Source organism: Clarias gariepinus, chromosome 22 (assembly GCF_024256425.1).
Source record: "Clarias gariepinus isolate MV-2021 ecotype Netherlands chromosome 22, CGAR_prim_01v2, whole genome shotgun sequence".
Taxonomy (NCBI): Eukaryota; Metazoa; Chordata; class Actinopteri; order Siluriformes; family Clariidae; genus Clarias; species Clarias gariepinus.
This window is the reverse complement of record NC_071121.1, coordinates 22,484,538-22,500,628: the sequence shown is the minus strand read 5'-3', so window position 1 is coordinate 22,500,628 and position 16,091 is coordinate 22,484,538. Positions and strand designations below refer to the sequence as shown.

The following is a 16,091-nucleotide window of genomic DNA, read 5'->3' as shown; positions in this document are numbered from 1 at the left end:
ATTTTCCTACATATATTACAAAGTGAAATTAGTCGAATCAAACTCCGGGATAGTTTTGTAGTGTCCACCCCACCGTGCGGACCTTACCGCTGTTCGAGCCTACGCTAGGCAACTGCAGGCTGTATTGTGTACATTATCTGTAATTCTACTAATATTACAGTATTTTATAGATATCAATATTTATATGTCATTAGTTGCACAGAATAGAATAAACAGGGGTTAATGTTTGTTTGTGTTTTACGCACGGCTTGAACGTAAACGTCAGGACTCACATGGAGTGAAACTAGCTGGTAATAAATTCATTGGTTGTCTAGGGAACCATTACATTATTTTTCATTAAACCAGGAAAATATATATAAATATTTACTAAATTAAATAATGCATTTGTATTCACGACTGCAGGTTATTGAACGCGCTTTTCCATCAGATAGTCATTCGACGAGGTAAGTGCTAGCTAGCTAGCTAGCTAGCCAGATAGCTAATTAGCCTGCAGTGCTTTAATTGTTTAATTGAATAGATCTTTTAGGAGAATAAATTCATATATTGTAGTCTACTTGGTCTAGTTTTAAAGCAATACCAGTCCAAGTGTTGCAAACGGACACCAATATGATGGTACATTTAAAAAAAGTTACTGCTTTACTTTAATAGTTCATCACTACATGAAAAATGATAAAGTTGTTATAATAATTATTGTTTTTATTATTATAAAATTGCTCTTGCTTTGCGTTCATCCAGTTAAATGGTTTCTATCATGTACGAGGGTGTGTCAGAATAATCCACATTCTGGCTGTAGAATTTATTTTAATTAACATTTAGAAAAAAACAAATGCAAAAAAAAACTCCATCATTTTCAACTTGCCTTTCAATACACTTTTGACAACCTTTTTTAATCGTATCCCTCATTAAAAATGTTTACGGCTGAGCTGCGAGCCATGAATCCACCGCTGTCTTCACTTCTTCATAATGTTTTAACACCTCAAGCAAAGTTTTTGCAGAAGGTCGACAGTGTAAGCAGAAGTGTGAAGATGTTCATCATCATGCAAGATCATAAAATTCTTGGATATCAGTCCTCTGCATTTAATCCTAAGTTTAAGCTTCAGCTCTTCAAAAAGTGTCTCACTGTAACGAGCACTGTTCATTGTTAAACCTTTTTTCTTTATAATGTTTCAATATTGGTCCTTGAGAGTCCAAGAAAAACTGTATCCATTAATTTTTCAGCTGATTGTTAACTTTTGAACTTTTTTTTCAGTCTGCGATTGAGGACATTCCCGTTTGATACTCTGTCGTTTATTTTCAGACTCGTAGTGATGAATCCATGTTTCGTCACTAATAATAATTCTTTATAAAAAACCTTCATCTTCCTAAGAGAATTGGTCCAAATTTTGTTTGCAGATTTCCAAATGCTTTTTCCATACTGCAACACTTTACACAAAATAATAGAGATGGGGGCAAAATGTATTTATTTACATATCATGATTTTTTGTGGCATTTCATTAATCATAATTATATATTAAAATTTATTTATATATATTTTTAAATATGATGCATTCTCTATAATCTTGCACGTGGTAAGCTTTAAACAAGTCTCGCAGCACAGCATCCTGGGTAGTCGAGTCCAATTATTTGCTAAGCAAATAAGTTTAATATGTTTAAAATCTGGAAAAAAATTTTAATCATTCTCATGTCTTTTTGTTTTTAATAGGTGTTCTTTCACACCATGAGCCAGTGCCAATGACCTTTCACAAGTAGTGACCATGAAGGTGCATAAAGTGTCCTCTCGCTCCAAACATGAGCATCGAAATGCCTCAAAGCGGCACCTGAAAAGCAAGTGGCGCACCCAAGGGAAGAAACTCCGTCTCTCGGACCCCTCCGACCACAGCCCAAAGCCTTCGACTGCAAAGTTTGAGAATGCGCTTGCTAACAGACAACAGAAGCCCAAAGTGAAACGGTTACAGAAGACGTACACCAAGGCCACGACTGTAACATCCGAAGATGGACATTTATTACAGGCTAAAGCCCGAGCTGTGTCTTCGCCCTTCCCTCACGTCCACACCAACGGAGGCGCAGAGCTGGAGATGGGGAGCGACTCTGAGGACTCGCAGGATTGGAGATCGTACGCCAACAGCGTTCTTCAGAATGGTTTGGAGAGAGACAGAGGTGAAGGGAACTCAGTTTTGAATCAGTTGGAGGAAGGGGAGGGGATGGAGTACCACACCCAGTATGACCGCTCCCAGAACCACACAGTGTTAGTCCTGAAGCAAGGCCAGGTAAAAAAAATAATAATTATAATAATAATTATAATGTGTTATTAGTTGTGCTGTCATGAGTTCAAGAAACTAAGGTTGGTTTCACATGAGGCACAATAGATTTGCGATCTGTTTCCATGCTCAGATATGATTGGTACGGTTCAAGTGTCCTCGGAAATGTGAAAACGCCCTACGGGTGCTTTCACACTATGGTCTCAGCCATGGGTCCCAGAACACTTGACCTAAAAGTGTGGTATGTTGGCATAGTATAAACGCTCTGTATTGTGCTTGAATCAAATATAAAAGCCAACCGTACCTAAATATGGAGGCAGACCGCTGTTTAGAACATCATTAAACGTCATTGACGCTGTGTGTCTCCTCTGAAATCGGTGTTTGACATGTAGGTGCATACTGCCATCTGCTGTACTAAAGAGTGTAACTACGCAATACAAATATACAAAACAATATTAGTAATGTGAAAGCTGGCAGAGGAGGAGATGTGAGGGGGAGATTTAATGGTATCAGGGCACGGTACAAATCAATCGTGTCAAGTGTGAAAACAGCCGTTAACTCATTCGTCCAGACAGCAATGAATCTGGTAAAAACACAATATGCTGAAGTTTGTATGAGAACATATCTGTAATAAGTATCCTGGGCTCCTGCAACATCTTTTGTTTCCAATTTTAGTTTTCAAATCGTGGTAGGTTAAACAGAATAAACAGAAAGAAAAAAAAAATCTTAAAGCCTGCCTTTGGTCAAACAAGTACCAAACTCCGTCTTGTTTTTGCAGTCGTTGTGTTTCCGAGGGAAGTGCCTGCTTACGTGCCTGAGTGGTCGTGTCGAAGTGATGGGCTTCACCATCGAGCAGGGCCAGCAGCCTTATCCGCTCTTCTCGCCGTCGTCTCACTGCCCCCTCACCATAAGGGCCATGGCCGACTGCACAGCTTCATCCAAGAGCAGGAAGGAAAGCCGACTGGAGTCCAAGGCCATCGTTCGCAAATACCTCTTGTCAGGTAACAGCTTGTTCTTATATATATATATATATATATATATATATATATATATATATATAATTTTTTATTATTATTTTTTTGTCAAAGATTATAAAAGTTTGTTCAGGATTATTTGGCATGACTTCGGCATCGATGTTTCAGAGCCTCGGAAGAGACTCCTGAGCGAGGTGGATGCGGACTCATGTGTGGTGCTGCTTCAGCCACTGGACACACCACTCACGCGCGTCTTCGGCAGCTTCAGCGAACTCAGCCACCTCTTTGGGCTCAACTGGGTGAGTTTGGTCGTCTCTGATTGGCTGTTGATTGGTTTAATGTCACTCTGCAATAAATTTTTTGACCTACTATCACAATACACTACTAGTTATGACACTGAGGTGTTTGAGGCTCATCTACATTCTGTTTCATATCCGGACTTTGGCTGCAGGTGATCTAGATAAAAAATGCGTTTGCATGCGTGTATTTTGCAGAAGGAGCTGTGCTCTCAGGCTGAAGTACACAACCCAGCTCTCTCAAGCGTGGGCGTTACAGCGCTACAGGGTTCCTGTGCACGTGGCCTGGTGGTATCTGACAGCTATAAAGCAACCCTCAGCAGCCTGCTCACTGCTTGGGAAGGTACGCCATTATTACAGTTTTTGTTGTTTTACTTCAAAATCGCAGAATAAACAGCTTTTATATGCCCAAACCTCTTGCACACACTGACATATCCTTTAACTGTAATTACATTTTTGTGTCCTTGACCCCTAAGATGGAAAACTCTGTGTGGGTGTATTTTTATACATATACACCTGTGTGGACCAAAGGTTACCTCGTCTGGTTCAAAGCCTACAAAGCTGCTTTGGGGACTTTTCGAGCGTGGGGCAAAGCGTGCGGATGTCCGGCGTCCTGCAAGATTGCAACGTCCTTGAATATCAGTCCTCTGCATTTAATGCAAAGTTTAGGCTTCAGCTCTTCAATAAGTGTCTCACTGTAACGAACACTGTTGATTGTTTAACCTTTTTCCTGATAATGTTCCAATACTAGTCTTTAAAGAATAACAGGAAACTGTAAGCCTTAATTTTCCTGATGGCTGAAAGTTTACTTTTTAACCGTTACTTGTAGTTTATTACAAGTAACGGTTGTAGTTACTTGCCGTTTACTTGTAGTGATGTATCCGTTTCTCATCACCAGTAATGATTCTCTTTCACTTTCCTTGGAGTATCGGTTTGCAAATATCCAAACGCTTTCTCCATACTAAGTTTGATAAATAATGGCACCAGGAACACCCTCAGATCACAAAAACAAGCATGACTGCTCCGCTTTCATGCGAATCACAAGTGGGTCATTGATTTTTACTCACGCCGCAGTTACAAATGAACTGATGTAACACGTTCACGCCTGCACAGCAGTGACTGGGGAACAGAAAACGCAGTGCAGCCAACAGAAGTTTGACTTCACTCTCGTAATTCATGTTGTAGCTGATGTGGTGTTTGAGTGACATCAGTGGTGATGGTTGAAATGATGATTAATAATCAGGTGTATCTGTAAAGTGAAAAAGGAGATTAAAAAGAGCTCGGAATAGATTTTGGTACGAATCTGCTAATCGAGTACATGTGTTCCTATTAAAGTGGCCATTGAGTGTATGTTTTGATTTGCTTGTTATCTCTTCAATCCACAGGGGATTATGATCGCTGTCCTGTTATTCTTGTGTGTGGAGCCAAAAACTCTGGAAAGTCGACCTTCAACAGACATCTCATCAACAGCCTGCTGAACCTGTAAGTGAATCAGTATCGGCTAAACACTGACCATTTCTCCATTCCAGACTGCGTTCGGATTTATTATTTTTAATTTCTTACTGCAAAGGATGTTGCAGAATTATCATTATTGTTATTACAGAATCCCTGTTCTTTGCTTAACTAACATGCTGTTAGACTGTAAATAAGTAGGACAAAATTATGAAAAGATGTTTCTTCTTCTTTTCTCTCATTATGAGTTTATTCCAAAGTTTATTACGCCGCAAAACAAATGATTGTATTTTTTTGACAGTATTGCGATCCCTGCTTAAGTCACATTTGTGGAGCTTGGAAGCTGAACTATGAATAAAAATGTTATTTCTTTCAATGATAAGCAGTACATTTAAATAAATAGTATTTTTGTAGTGTTTAGTAAGTTTGCTTCTTTTTGTCAGTGTTTTGAAAAGGTTTTATTTTAAAAGCATAAACCAAAACTATAGCCTGTGATTGATCAATTATTTATTTTATTAAAAAAAATTTTTTATCTGAAATATCTAATAATTTTTATTTATTTTTTTTTAAACTAAAAAGAATTCTAAGAAATATGGATGGGAATCACCGTGGACGACCCGATACAATGTTATCATGATACCTAGGTGCCGATAAAATTTTTATTTGTATTGGTTGATAGATGAAATTCGTATCTCAATTTGTTTTGGCATTTTTCATTTTAATATCTCATAACCGTAACCTGTCGTTTTGAATTTAATTTTTTTTAAATAACTAAGATGATTAGAAAATATTGCGAAGGGGGATAACAAATTAATCAGAAGTAAGCAATAAATTAATTAATTAATTAATAATAATAATAATAATAATAAAAACACATTGCTTATTCCATACATACATTTAGGACCCTCTGTAGTCCAACTAGGGACAGTGGAGGCCAATATATTTATTTTTGTTTGTATGACTGTGGTAGCACCTCCGGTCAACACTCACATGCGCATTTAGACACTACGGGCAATTTGGAAACATCAATTACCCTAATTAGCTTTCATGTCTGTGGACTGTGGGAGGAAACTGGAGAACCTGAAGGAAACCCACCAAGCACGGGGAAAACATGCAAAGTCCATGCACACAAAGTGTTAATCAGACCCAGGACATGGAGGTGCAATTTTTTGTATTAAGAGTATTAACAGTAACTTGAGAATCCCCTAGAATAACTATGATAGTAGGAACTACAACAGATAAACACAAATCCAAAATTGTAACGTGACCCAAAACCTCAGGAGTGAGCTGAAGTTTTAACACCAACAGCGCGTCAGTGAAGATCGGTTTATTATCGGTTTATTATCGGTTTATTATCAGTTTATATCGGTTTATTGGGTGCCGCATGTGTAACATTTATGCTTGGTTCAGGTGGATTTAATGCCACTCTGTGCTTGTGAGTGTATGTTAAACATGTGTGTTTTTTCCTGTGCAGCACTGCAAGCGTGGAGTATTTGGAGTGCGACCTTGGTCAGACTGAGTTCACGCCTCCCGGGTGTCTCTCCTTAATCACAGTGACCGAGCCACTGTTAGGTGTGTACAGTACATCTCACAACTCGTAAAGCTAGGACGTCTGATGGAATTTACAGAAACCATCCATAAAGCATTTGTTTTGACTTGTTTTTCAAAGCCATTGTTTTTATCATCCCTCCCTTTATCTTTCTGTCAGGCCCTCCATTTACACACCAGCGCGAGCCGGAGCACATGGTGTTTTATGGACAAGCAGACTGCCAGGCTGATCTAGACCGCTACCTGGACTCGCTTAAATCCCTGTGGAGACACTACAGCGGAGAGAACCCAGTCATCATTAACACTATGGGATGGGTCAAAGGTCAGCAACTGCAATTAACCACTTACAAACAGGATTAGGAACAGAACTCGCATAGTATTATGTCTATTAGTAGTAGTATTATAGTAAAATGTTTTTTCTAGGTAATTAAAAAGTCATTACTAGAGCCCAAGCACTCCTAAGGTTTTTTTTCCACTCTTTTGGGCTTTTTGAAGGTCGTAACTAGGGTTAGGTTTTTTTTTCGATAGCAGTTGATACTTTTAAAACGGTGAAGGTGCCTGAACTGAAGAATATATTTTTATTGAACAAAAAATAAAAAAAATTCTCCTTAGTCAAATTAGCTTTCTTTGCAATGGTAAATGGTGTCACTGTTGTAGTACTACTAGTACTAGCTGGAAAGCCATAATACAAACAGAATCCATGTTACATTAGTATTCGTTTGACCATTTGTTAGCATGAATGCAAGATTTGCATTTTGCAATAAACATTACATTATAGGGGTGTGCATTGGCACTGCCCTCACGATTCGATTCGATTATGATTCACCAGGTAACGATTCGATTCAATTCGATTCTATGATGCATTGCGATCTATCAAAATTCTACTGCACACAAAGCAATTTTTTTATCAGTCATGAGGCAATACAAGCAGATATTAAACAACAGATTTTATTGGCTGCTATGTGTCTCCTGTATCTTTGACATAAAAGGTATTAAATTAAATAAAATGTGATTAAATAAAATGTAATTAAATAAAATGGTGCAGGGTATTGGATATCGCATTTTCAAAGCTGAAAAAGAAAACAATCAAAATCAGTGCTTTTAGTGCTGTTTTGTGTTGTTGTTGTTGTTAATGGTTCGTGAAGTTGTATTGCCAACGTGCTTGATTTTAGTGTGGCAGATTTTATACAAGTGTAAGACTTGTCTAGATTCCCATTCACTTCATAAAACCTAATATGTGCCCAGATGTCCGCTTTCCAAGCTTTGGGCGCATTTTTAATAACCCTATCTATCGCGGTCATCTCCCTCCGCCTCAGCCATCTTGCTCGTTGTTGTTGTTATTCCCCTGGAACCGGAAGTATTTGAAACGTCACAACTTTATTTTCCTGCCAGAAAATGAACAGTGACATAATCGATTATGGCACTTTGCCACATCGATGCTGAATCGTTCATGCCCCGCATCGCTATGCATCGCGGAATCGTTTATTGTTGACACCCCTATTACATTAGCCTACTACTAACCTGCGGAAAGGCTGCTGTAGTCCTCATAACCGGTGGACTCCTTTTTGCTACGGTTTGTATGACTAAGGCTGGGGTTCATCCTTACCGATAGTGCCAGCTGTTGTCCGCAAGCTGTCAAACACGGTGCGTCCCTCTGCTTTTAAGTTTATTTCGTCTGCCCTCAAATGTTTCATTAGATTTGACGCGTTTCCCCCTTTACACGCAACTGCTGTAAAACATTTGCTGCACGCCGCGGTGTCGGAATCCTTTCTTGTGAAATATAGCCACACTTTCAACCGTTTAGTTTTAGCCATTTTAACGCTGTTTAATTTAGCAAGCTAAGATAGCTGTAGACCTCCTGCTGCCGTCAGAGCAAGTGTAACGTTGCATTCACGTGCATCTCGGACGGTCTCTCATTTCCTGATGATTTGTGCTTTTTATTTTTCAATCTAATCTAATAAACTTTTAATCTACAAAAATAAAATGCTTAGTAACATTACTGCAACAATGTTTTGGATTTGTATTATTAAAGCTTTCCGAAGTTCTCAAGATTTTTCCTAATTAAGTAAATAATTTATTTTTCCGATCATTTCTGACATCCCATGTATTACATTATACTTATTACAACTGCATCATTTAATCGACAGTTCTGGTATTTAAGTGGCACCGAAATGAGGCACCAAAATTCGCATTTTGTTTTAGTCCGGTACATACCGGTTATATAGGTACCGGTGCCGTATTGGTTTTCGGTACCCAACCCTAGTCTCAACATGCTCAAAAACTCATGAAAATTGGCAGACAGGTTGGAATCTGCTGCCATTAGGATGCCTGAGAGTCACACAAGATTTTGCTGCATAGCTCATACACACTTGCATGTACGCACACGAAACCCGGTACACATTTAGATGTCATTGAACTGAACAGCTTTTGCACTACATGTCATGGGCTCAGCTCAACAGGAAGTCAGTTGTTTTGGGTCGTTCGTAAAACGCACCCAATGGATGTTGATATACTCCTGCTAAGGGATTTATAAAATTGCCACCAAACCGGGCTGATGTGTTCTAAAGACATTGAGGATGTAAAATTGTAGTGATTTCACAAACGAGTCAGCCGTGACGATGCCTAAAACTTGTGGAGAAAAGTGTTTAATAACTTTGTGTGTGACATTATATTGAGTGACGTTCAGTAACATCATAATGCGATGCTTTTTTCCCCCCCAGCATCTGCAGCCTATTCTACACACATACACATCACAAATGTTAACACTTTTTATACACACAAACACACACACAAACACGCATATCACACACATACATGCACACATCACAAACACTCACACACTCGCATCTCTCTCACGCGCGTGCAGAAACACACACATACATTACATACACCCACCCAACACACACACACACTAACAAGTCACATGTCTATCACATACATACTAACACACACGTTACAAATGTCAACAGAGGCTCATACATCACATACACAGACAAGCACATTTACTCATCACACACAGACACCCGGTGCACCCGGGAGGCAATAGCGCATGCTCCTGGGGCCCACTCATTGTGCTTGCAACTATACTCTGGTCAGCCTTTCTGTAATAGTTCTGCCAAGAACAGTATTGTCAAGTGCATTTGCAAAATCCGTCAAGCACCGTAATAACACTGGCTCTCATTAAGGCCATCCCAGGGGGGTGAGACCAAAACCTACCTCTGCCGCAGACGAGAAGTTCATTTAGAGTTATCAGCCTGAAAAATGACCAATTAACAGCTCCTCAGGTTAGAGGCGTTATGAAGTCATTACAGAGCAGAAGTAGCAGACACATCTCAACATTAACTGTTCAAAGGAGATTAAAGCATTTTTTTGGCACCTTTAGCATTCCTTTACAATGTAGAAAGAAATAAAAATTAGAAACGATCATGGAGTTAGAACGTGACCCCAAACTTTAGTTGCAAGTACCATGCGCTATTGCCTCCCGGGTGCACCGCTCAACCTGCACACGTCACACACATTATATAGGGCTGATGTCAGTTTGGGCACTAAATATTTGTTGAGTGCGTTAGTATTAGACATATGAGTGTGTGAGAGAGTTAGCTGTGTGTGTGTTTGGGTGTGTCAGTCTGTGTGTGATGAGTAAATGTGCATGTTTGTGTGTGAGCCTCTGTTGACATTTGTAATGTGTGTGATATACAATATATTTCTCCTATCAGGTCATGGCTTCCAGGTTCTGGTGGACCTCATCCGCCTTTTCTCCGTCACCCACGTGGTGCAACTGAGCTACGGCGACACGCCCCAGTGCCATACTCTCACCCCCGACTTCATGCGCTCTGCCTGCGGCTGGCACACGCATCCTCCCGCGCAGTCGGCCATGCCAGAGGAACCGGCCAATCAGCTTGCAGCGCATGGTCACACGCTTCTCAGCATCCACTCTGAATTTGAAGGAGCCGGCACCTCTGGAGAAATGTAAGCCATGTTCAGTGCTAACAGTCGTGAGCGTTGTATTAGATGGCTTTTTTAAAACTAGAGTAGCAAACATTAGTGTGTATACATCATTTCTCTTAGGCTTTCCAGACCTAACCTAGATAACCAGGAAGGAAAAGCTCTGCGTTGTAGCAAATACGCTGTAAGCTTCTATTTTTTTCCATGCAGGCGTCACCAGCGCAGTAACGAGCTGCGCGACCTGGCTTTGCTGGGTTACTTCAGCCAGCTCCAGTCTACAGAACCCGGCCCCGTCCGCCCCCTGCACTGCTTTACCCCATACCAGGTAAACACAACAGAGTCATCAGAACCAGGTTCCTATTTACTCCTTCAAATGCAAACAAAATTCTCATTAACATGTATATGGAAGTGCTTCTCCAGCAGACATGATTTCTTCCCATGCTTTGGCCATTTTTCATATCAACATCAGCATTAACATCCTCAGCACCAAACAAGTCTGTAATTATTATGGAGGTCAGGCTTTTTTCCGACTCACACTGTGAATTCAGGGCTTGTATAATTCAAAGCATGAAGGCTTCGAGCCCATGCAGCGGATTCGCATGGATTCTTTTTAGACTTTGGAGATCTGCAACTAAATCCTCAGATCAGTGTGGATGGCTCAAGACTTTTTTCCCCCCCAGCAAGACATGCATCAAATACAATCAGCCACTGACAAGGTTAAAAAGAATCAGCAGAGCATTAAAGTAGACCTCATGCCGCAGTGCTGCTGAATTATATTAATGTACTTTAATGTGTTATGAGGGATGTGACATGCTGGCATCTTTGAGAGAAAGAAAAACTTTTTCTAGATGCAGTGACATGAGTAATAATATGAACTTGCTCGATTCGCTGATGTTCCAAATTGTTAAATATTAACTATAAATGGATTTGTTTTATTATACAGTACTGTGCAGAAGTTTTTGTTTTAGTACTTCAGTATGAAAACATTTCTGATTTTTAAACATTAGCATTCTGCCACAAAATGAAAAGTTACAAAAGAATATTTGCATGCAAGAAAAGAAAGCTGCATGTTTCTATAAGCGACCACAAAGCAAAATGGAAGCTGCTGGGTTTTGCATGCAAAAGAACTAAGCAGGTGCAACAGTTACTAGTCCTCAGAAGAACTGTGGGGGGTTCGGCAGGATACTGAGTACTGAGACTGAGTAGCTAATTTCCCTTAACAACTTCACAAATTGTACCTGAGTCTAAAGGGACCCAAAGTGTTGTCGCACCAAATACTGACTCTTTGCTACTTATAGTTTTCCAGGGTATATAATTTCTTTTTATTATTATTTATATATCAGTTGTTCTTATATCGTATAGTTTTTATAGATGTTAAATATCTTTTTATATATATATATCTTTAAAGATATTTTTATTTAACATTTCATATTTTATTCTTTGTTTAGAGTTCATAAAATGAACATGTGCAATTATTCTTAGCACTGTCTAAGAAATGGAAACTGTCTTTTCCTGCTGTTTACATTGTCCTTGCACTTGAATGTATCCTTTTAATGACACTGGGCGTCTCCTGGCTTGAACAAACTAGAAGAGTGGTCGTTAATATATATATAGATTGAGATTGTTTGTCTTCTCGCTTATCTCCTTGTAGGTGCCCCAATCTGCTATAGCTCTTGGAGTTACACATTGTGACGTGGCACCCAACCACATCCTGTATGCTGCCAATGCCAGTTTAGTGGCTCTGTGCTGTCTGAATGAAAAAGTAGCAGGGAGAGGGGGACCCGTGCTGCTGTCTCAAACGCCCATCTGTCAGTGTGTGGGCTTAGGTGAGTACACAGTGCATACTTTTCCCTCAGAGGGGATCAAGGATGGATAAGACGACAATTTATACATTAAAAACTTTCAACTTGCTTTCAGTGTTGCATCGAGAGATTCTAGGTTGGCAAGTGGAATCCACAATTAGGTTTATTGTTTGTTTGTTTTTTGTTACAAAGATCAGACTTAAGTCATTTTACCACCATGTTTTGCTAAAGCAGCATGGCCATTTTTCTATTCAGAGTATTAAAAAGGGCAGGTTTTAAAAGCTATTTAATAATTTATTCAAACACCGGTCTGTTTTTGTTGCTCACCTTCCTCTTCCCCCACCCCCTACGCATTTCACAAACCACAGGTCTGTGGTTTGTCGTATGCAATAACACCAACAGTCCTTATGTAGAAAATAGCTCTTTGAAAAAGTGTCTGAACATTGGTGTTATGTGTGCTCCACTTATCTTGAAGGTGTCCTCAGAGGGGTGGACATGGCTCGAGGGCTCTACTTTCTAGTCACCCCAGTGCCTCCTGCCACCCTGAGGCAGGTCAACTGCCTGCTACTAGGGGAGATCACACTGCCTAAAATCCTCCTCACTGTCCAGGTAAAAGTCTGCACTGTTCTCACTCAGGGAATGCAATCACATAATGCAAATCATTTCCTTGTGTATTCGTTTGCTATTTATTATATACACTAGGCAGAAATTATAAACAAGTTTGGGCCTACATTGCATTTTTTAAGTCCTTACTTTTTCACTTTTTTTTTTTTTTTTCCCCAACAAAAAGATTTTACTTGGGTTATAATTTCACTTTCAGATGTCAGTTGATGAGTATCATGTTAAAGTGAGAACTCAGTTTAACAAACACTTCTGGCTAAGTGTGATTTCCTTTGTCAGGGGACTGTTTTATTTTATGCCCCTTTTTTTGCTCATTTAGTATTTCTCACCATCTAGCTAGTTCTAGCCTGAACACGCAGCGCGTCCTCACTCATGCTTCCTCCGAGACAGATGAAGCCAACCAGCTGCAGCTTTTAAATAACGAGGGATGAGAATAATGTGATCGCTTTCATCCAAAGATAACGGCCAGTTTTGCTCTCTCAGACTCCACATATGTATATGGTGATAAGATTGCAGAATTTGTTCAATCGGTAAATACAAAATTAGAATTATTGTGAATTCTTAATTTGATCGTTTCATTATTATTTGAATAAATATATTCTTTCTGCGCAAGTTTGCTCATGTTGAGGTATTGTCAGGTGATCTAACAAGTTTGTAAGCAAAATTTGCTTCCACACCTGGGAATCTCCATTAAAGAATGGGACAGAAGAAGGAACACTGATCGAACCATTGATGAGACTTAATACTAGTGACCAATCATTACGCTAAAGGTGGGATTTAGCAGGAAAGGTAGAAGGCTTAGCCTAACCGTAAAGCCAGAAAAAAATAGAATACTTCTACTGTTATATTTCCGGCAGATAAAACACTTAACTTTGCGAATACCAAAAAATGTACAGTCTGTTTTTTTTTTTTTTTTTTTTTAAACATGTTTTACTGGACCAGCATTTGTATAAACAGTTGTATTAAAATATATAATATTGAATTATTATTTATCTATTATTGTTAATTGATGTTGAGTTTACAGTTCCATGCTTTTGGTCAGTAACGCAGGATTAATTATTGCCACTAGCTATTAGCTACTGTATTACTGTAACACAGGGCACCATGTGGTGAAGAGTGTCTGTGAGGTAAAATTAGGTGCTTTATCAGGAATGTACTCGCTGAACTCACTCCAAAATTAGCACACACAAAGAGGAAGAGACTGTGTTTTGTCTGAGAGGATGTTGAGAGGTAGCTATTCACTGGCTTCCATTAGGACCCGAGTGTTCATCATGTTCATGTGCTTTTAAGATGAATTACACAAATGTTATTTAGCATCCTTTTATGACGAAATGTATTTTCGTAGTATAGTTAGCATAGTAGTATTGTATAGATTTTAAACATTCACATCTTTGTCTTTGTTCTCTCATATTAAGAGTTTTTCATGGTAAAATATCCCACTGTGGAATATCAAGTGTCTCATTCTTTCTTCCTTTCTTTCTTTGCATGATTTTAGCATGGGGTTGAAACGGAGCTCCCTTATGTTACCACAGATTACAGCTTCGAGATCACCGGCGCAGGAAAAGTCCACGTTTTCAAAGGGCTCAGTAGACCCAGTCTTGTCAAAGCTAAAACGAATAACTAAGCTCTCATTTATGGACTTCTTTTTCAGCGGATGACGTTTGTATCACTGTAATTGTTTTATATACCAAATAAAGAGGCTACAGCTGCCACCGAATGTACAGAATGACAAACGTTTTGCTTCTTGGATCAGTATACCATCTAAAGTCATGGTGCATGAAGGGAGCAGTAGTGTTTAAAATCCTGAGCCAGCACCTTGCCATATGGAACAGCGTTACGATAAAGCATTGTTTCTTGACGTATTTGTGTTTACTCTTGTCTTCTGTTTTATATTTTCGCCTATTTCGTAATATCATTAGTAACAAGTTTGCTTGCATACTGTTCTTTTGTCGGTTGTTTCAGGTAACATTCCCGGACTGTACAGATTGTAAGATATTAAAATGGGTTAAAATTTTTAAAAAAGAAAATCTGACTTTTTTCCCCGCTGACTTTTGTAAGAAACTTGAAAATGAAGGGTGTTTTAAACCACCAGAAAGAAGATAATAACTCATAAAACTATCTTAAATGTCATCTCCACACGTGGGTGTTGCAAATGCCATTTTTAGATATCATACAGTAAATACAAATGAGTGAAAAGTCAAAGAAAAAAAAACACAACAAAGACTGGGTGGAAGACCAGGACTTGACATGTCTCTACAGATGTACTAGAAGGATCAACACTGTTCTTGAGTGCTTACACGTGAGGGTGACGATGATTTTTTTGGGGAAAAGATGATGTGAATTTAAAAACACTTTAGAAAAGTTTAATGTTTAGTTACTTGTGCATAAATCATTTTTAAAGAGTTAGTATTAAGTATGAAGTAATTTTTTTTTAATTTCTTGAGAGTTTTTAAATGCATTTTCCCAAACCCCATTTTTTAAAATTTATTTAATATTTTCTTTCCTTACTTTACTTAGTTTATATCATTTACGTATATAACATCTTACTGTACTGTAATTGTCTTACATTGTTTATTTATTATACTTAGTAACTACTTTTCTACTGCACTTACATTGCATCTTGAAATCATTTTCTTTTAAGATTTAATTAAAGTGAAACCCATATACGCTAAATTTCTTACACAAAGTGAACTATATCATGATCTTTGTGTTTTCATTTTGATGATTACGGCTTGCCTCTCATGAAAATAAAAAAAAATCCAATATTTCAAAACTAATTATCGAATCTGAGAAACAAATCAAATTGGGTGATTTAAACTGTTTGCATCTGAAGACAGAAAAAAAAGCATGATTAGTCTTAACCTCCATAAAAAAAAAACACACACACAATCATCCTTAGAATATCAATTAAGCTTGAGGACATGTTCTACAACTAAGGAAAAAAAGAATGTGTACTCATCTTTGCAACAATTGTGATCTGTCTTATCTGGCCTGCATAGGATCATGAGCCCTTTTATTGGTATACCAATTCTGTGTATAATATTGCCAGAATCCAGATATACACCTAATCATTGACCTACATCAAGCATCTGGACACACCCTACAAAATATGCACTGAAATTTGAACTTTGGCCAGATCTGAGAGGTCTAGTGCTTCTCTGAAATAACCATGTGCTCATTTTAAAACCATTGAAG

General features: G+C 38.6%; 1 protein-coding gene across 4 annotated transcripts; it reads left to right on the top strand.

Annotated features, from left to right (window-relative positions):
* The first annotated feature begins 59 nt into the window (after positions 1 to 59).
* Positions 60 to 14,622, top strand: nol9 (nucleolar protein 9). Of its 4 annotated transcripts, XM_053481827.1 has the most exons (14): positions 78 to 290; positions 403 to 443; positions 1,703 to 2,267; positions 3,037 to 3,259; positions 3,401 to 3,531; positions 3,727 to 3,871; positions 4,914 to 5,010; positions 6,455 to 6,552; positions 6,689 to 6,850; positions 10,245 to 10,497; positions 10,684 to 10,798; positions 12,125 to 12,299; positions 12,751 to 12,884; positions 14,392 to 14,622. In XM_053481827.1, exons 3-14 carry the CDS (start codon positions 1,755 to 1,757, stop codon positions 14,518 to 14,520), a joined length of 2,175 nt encoding a protein of 724 aa, XP_053337802.1. In that variant the 5' UTR covers positions 78 to 290; positions 403 to 443; positions 1,703 to 1,754; the 3' UTR covers positions 14,521 to 14,622. The 4 variants fall into 4 exon arrangements, with proteins under 4 accessions (XP_053337804.1, XP_053337802.1, XP_053337803.1 ...); XM_053481829.1 differs by lacking the exon at positions 403 to 443 and having other exon boundaries at positions 60 to 139; XM_053481828.1 differs by lacking the exon at positions 403 to 443.
* The last annotated feature ends 1,469 nt before the right edge of the window (positions 14,623 to 16,091 follow it).

Excerpts from the sequence above, each read along its gene's own strand:
- nol9 (XM_053481829.1), top strand. The coding sequence starts at position 1,755 with ATGAAGGTGCATAAAGTGTCCTCTCGCTCCAAACATGAGCATCGAAAT. Across the intron at positions 2,268-3,036 it reads TAGTCCTGAAGCAAGGCCAG|TCGTTGTGTTTCCGAGGGAA; the intron begins GTAAAAAAAATA and ends TTGTTTTTGCAG. Across the intron at positions 6,553-6,688 it reads AGTGACCGAGCCACTGTTAG|GCCCTCCATTTACACACCAG; the intron begins GTGTGTACAGTA and ends TCTTTCTGTCAG.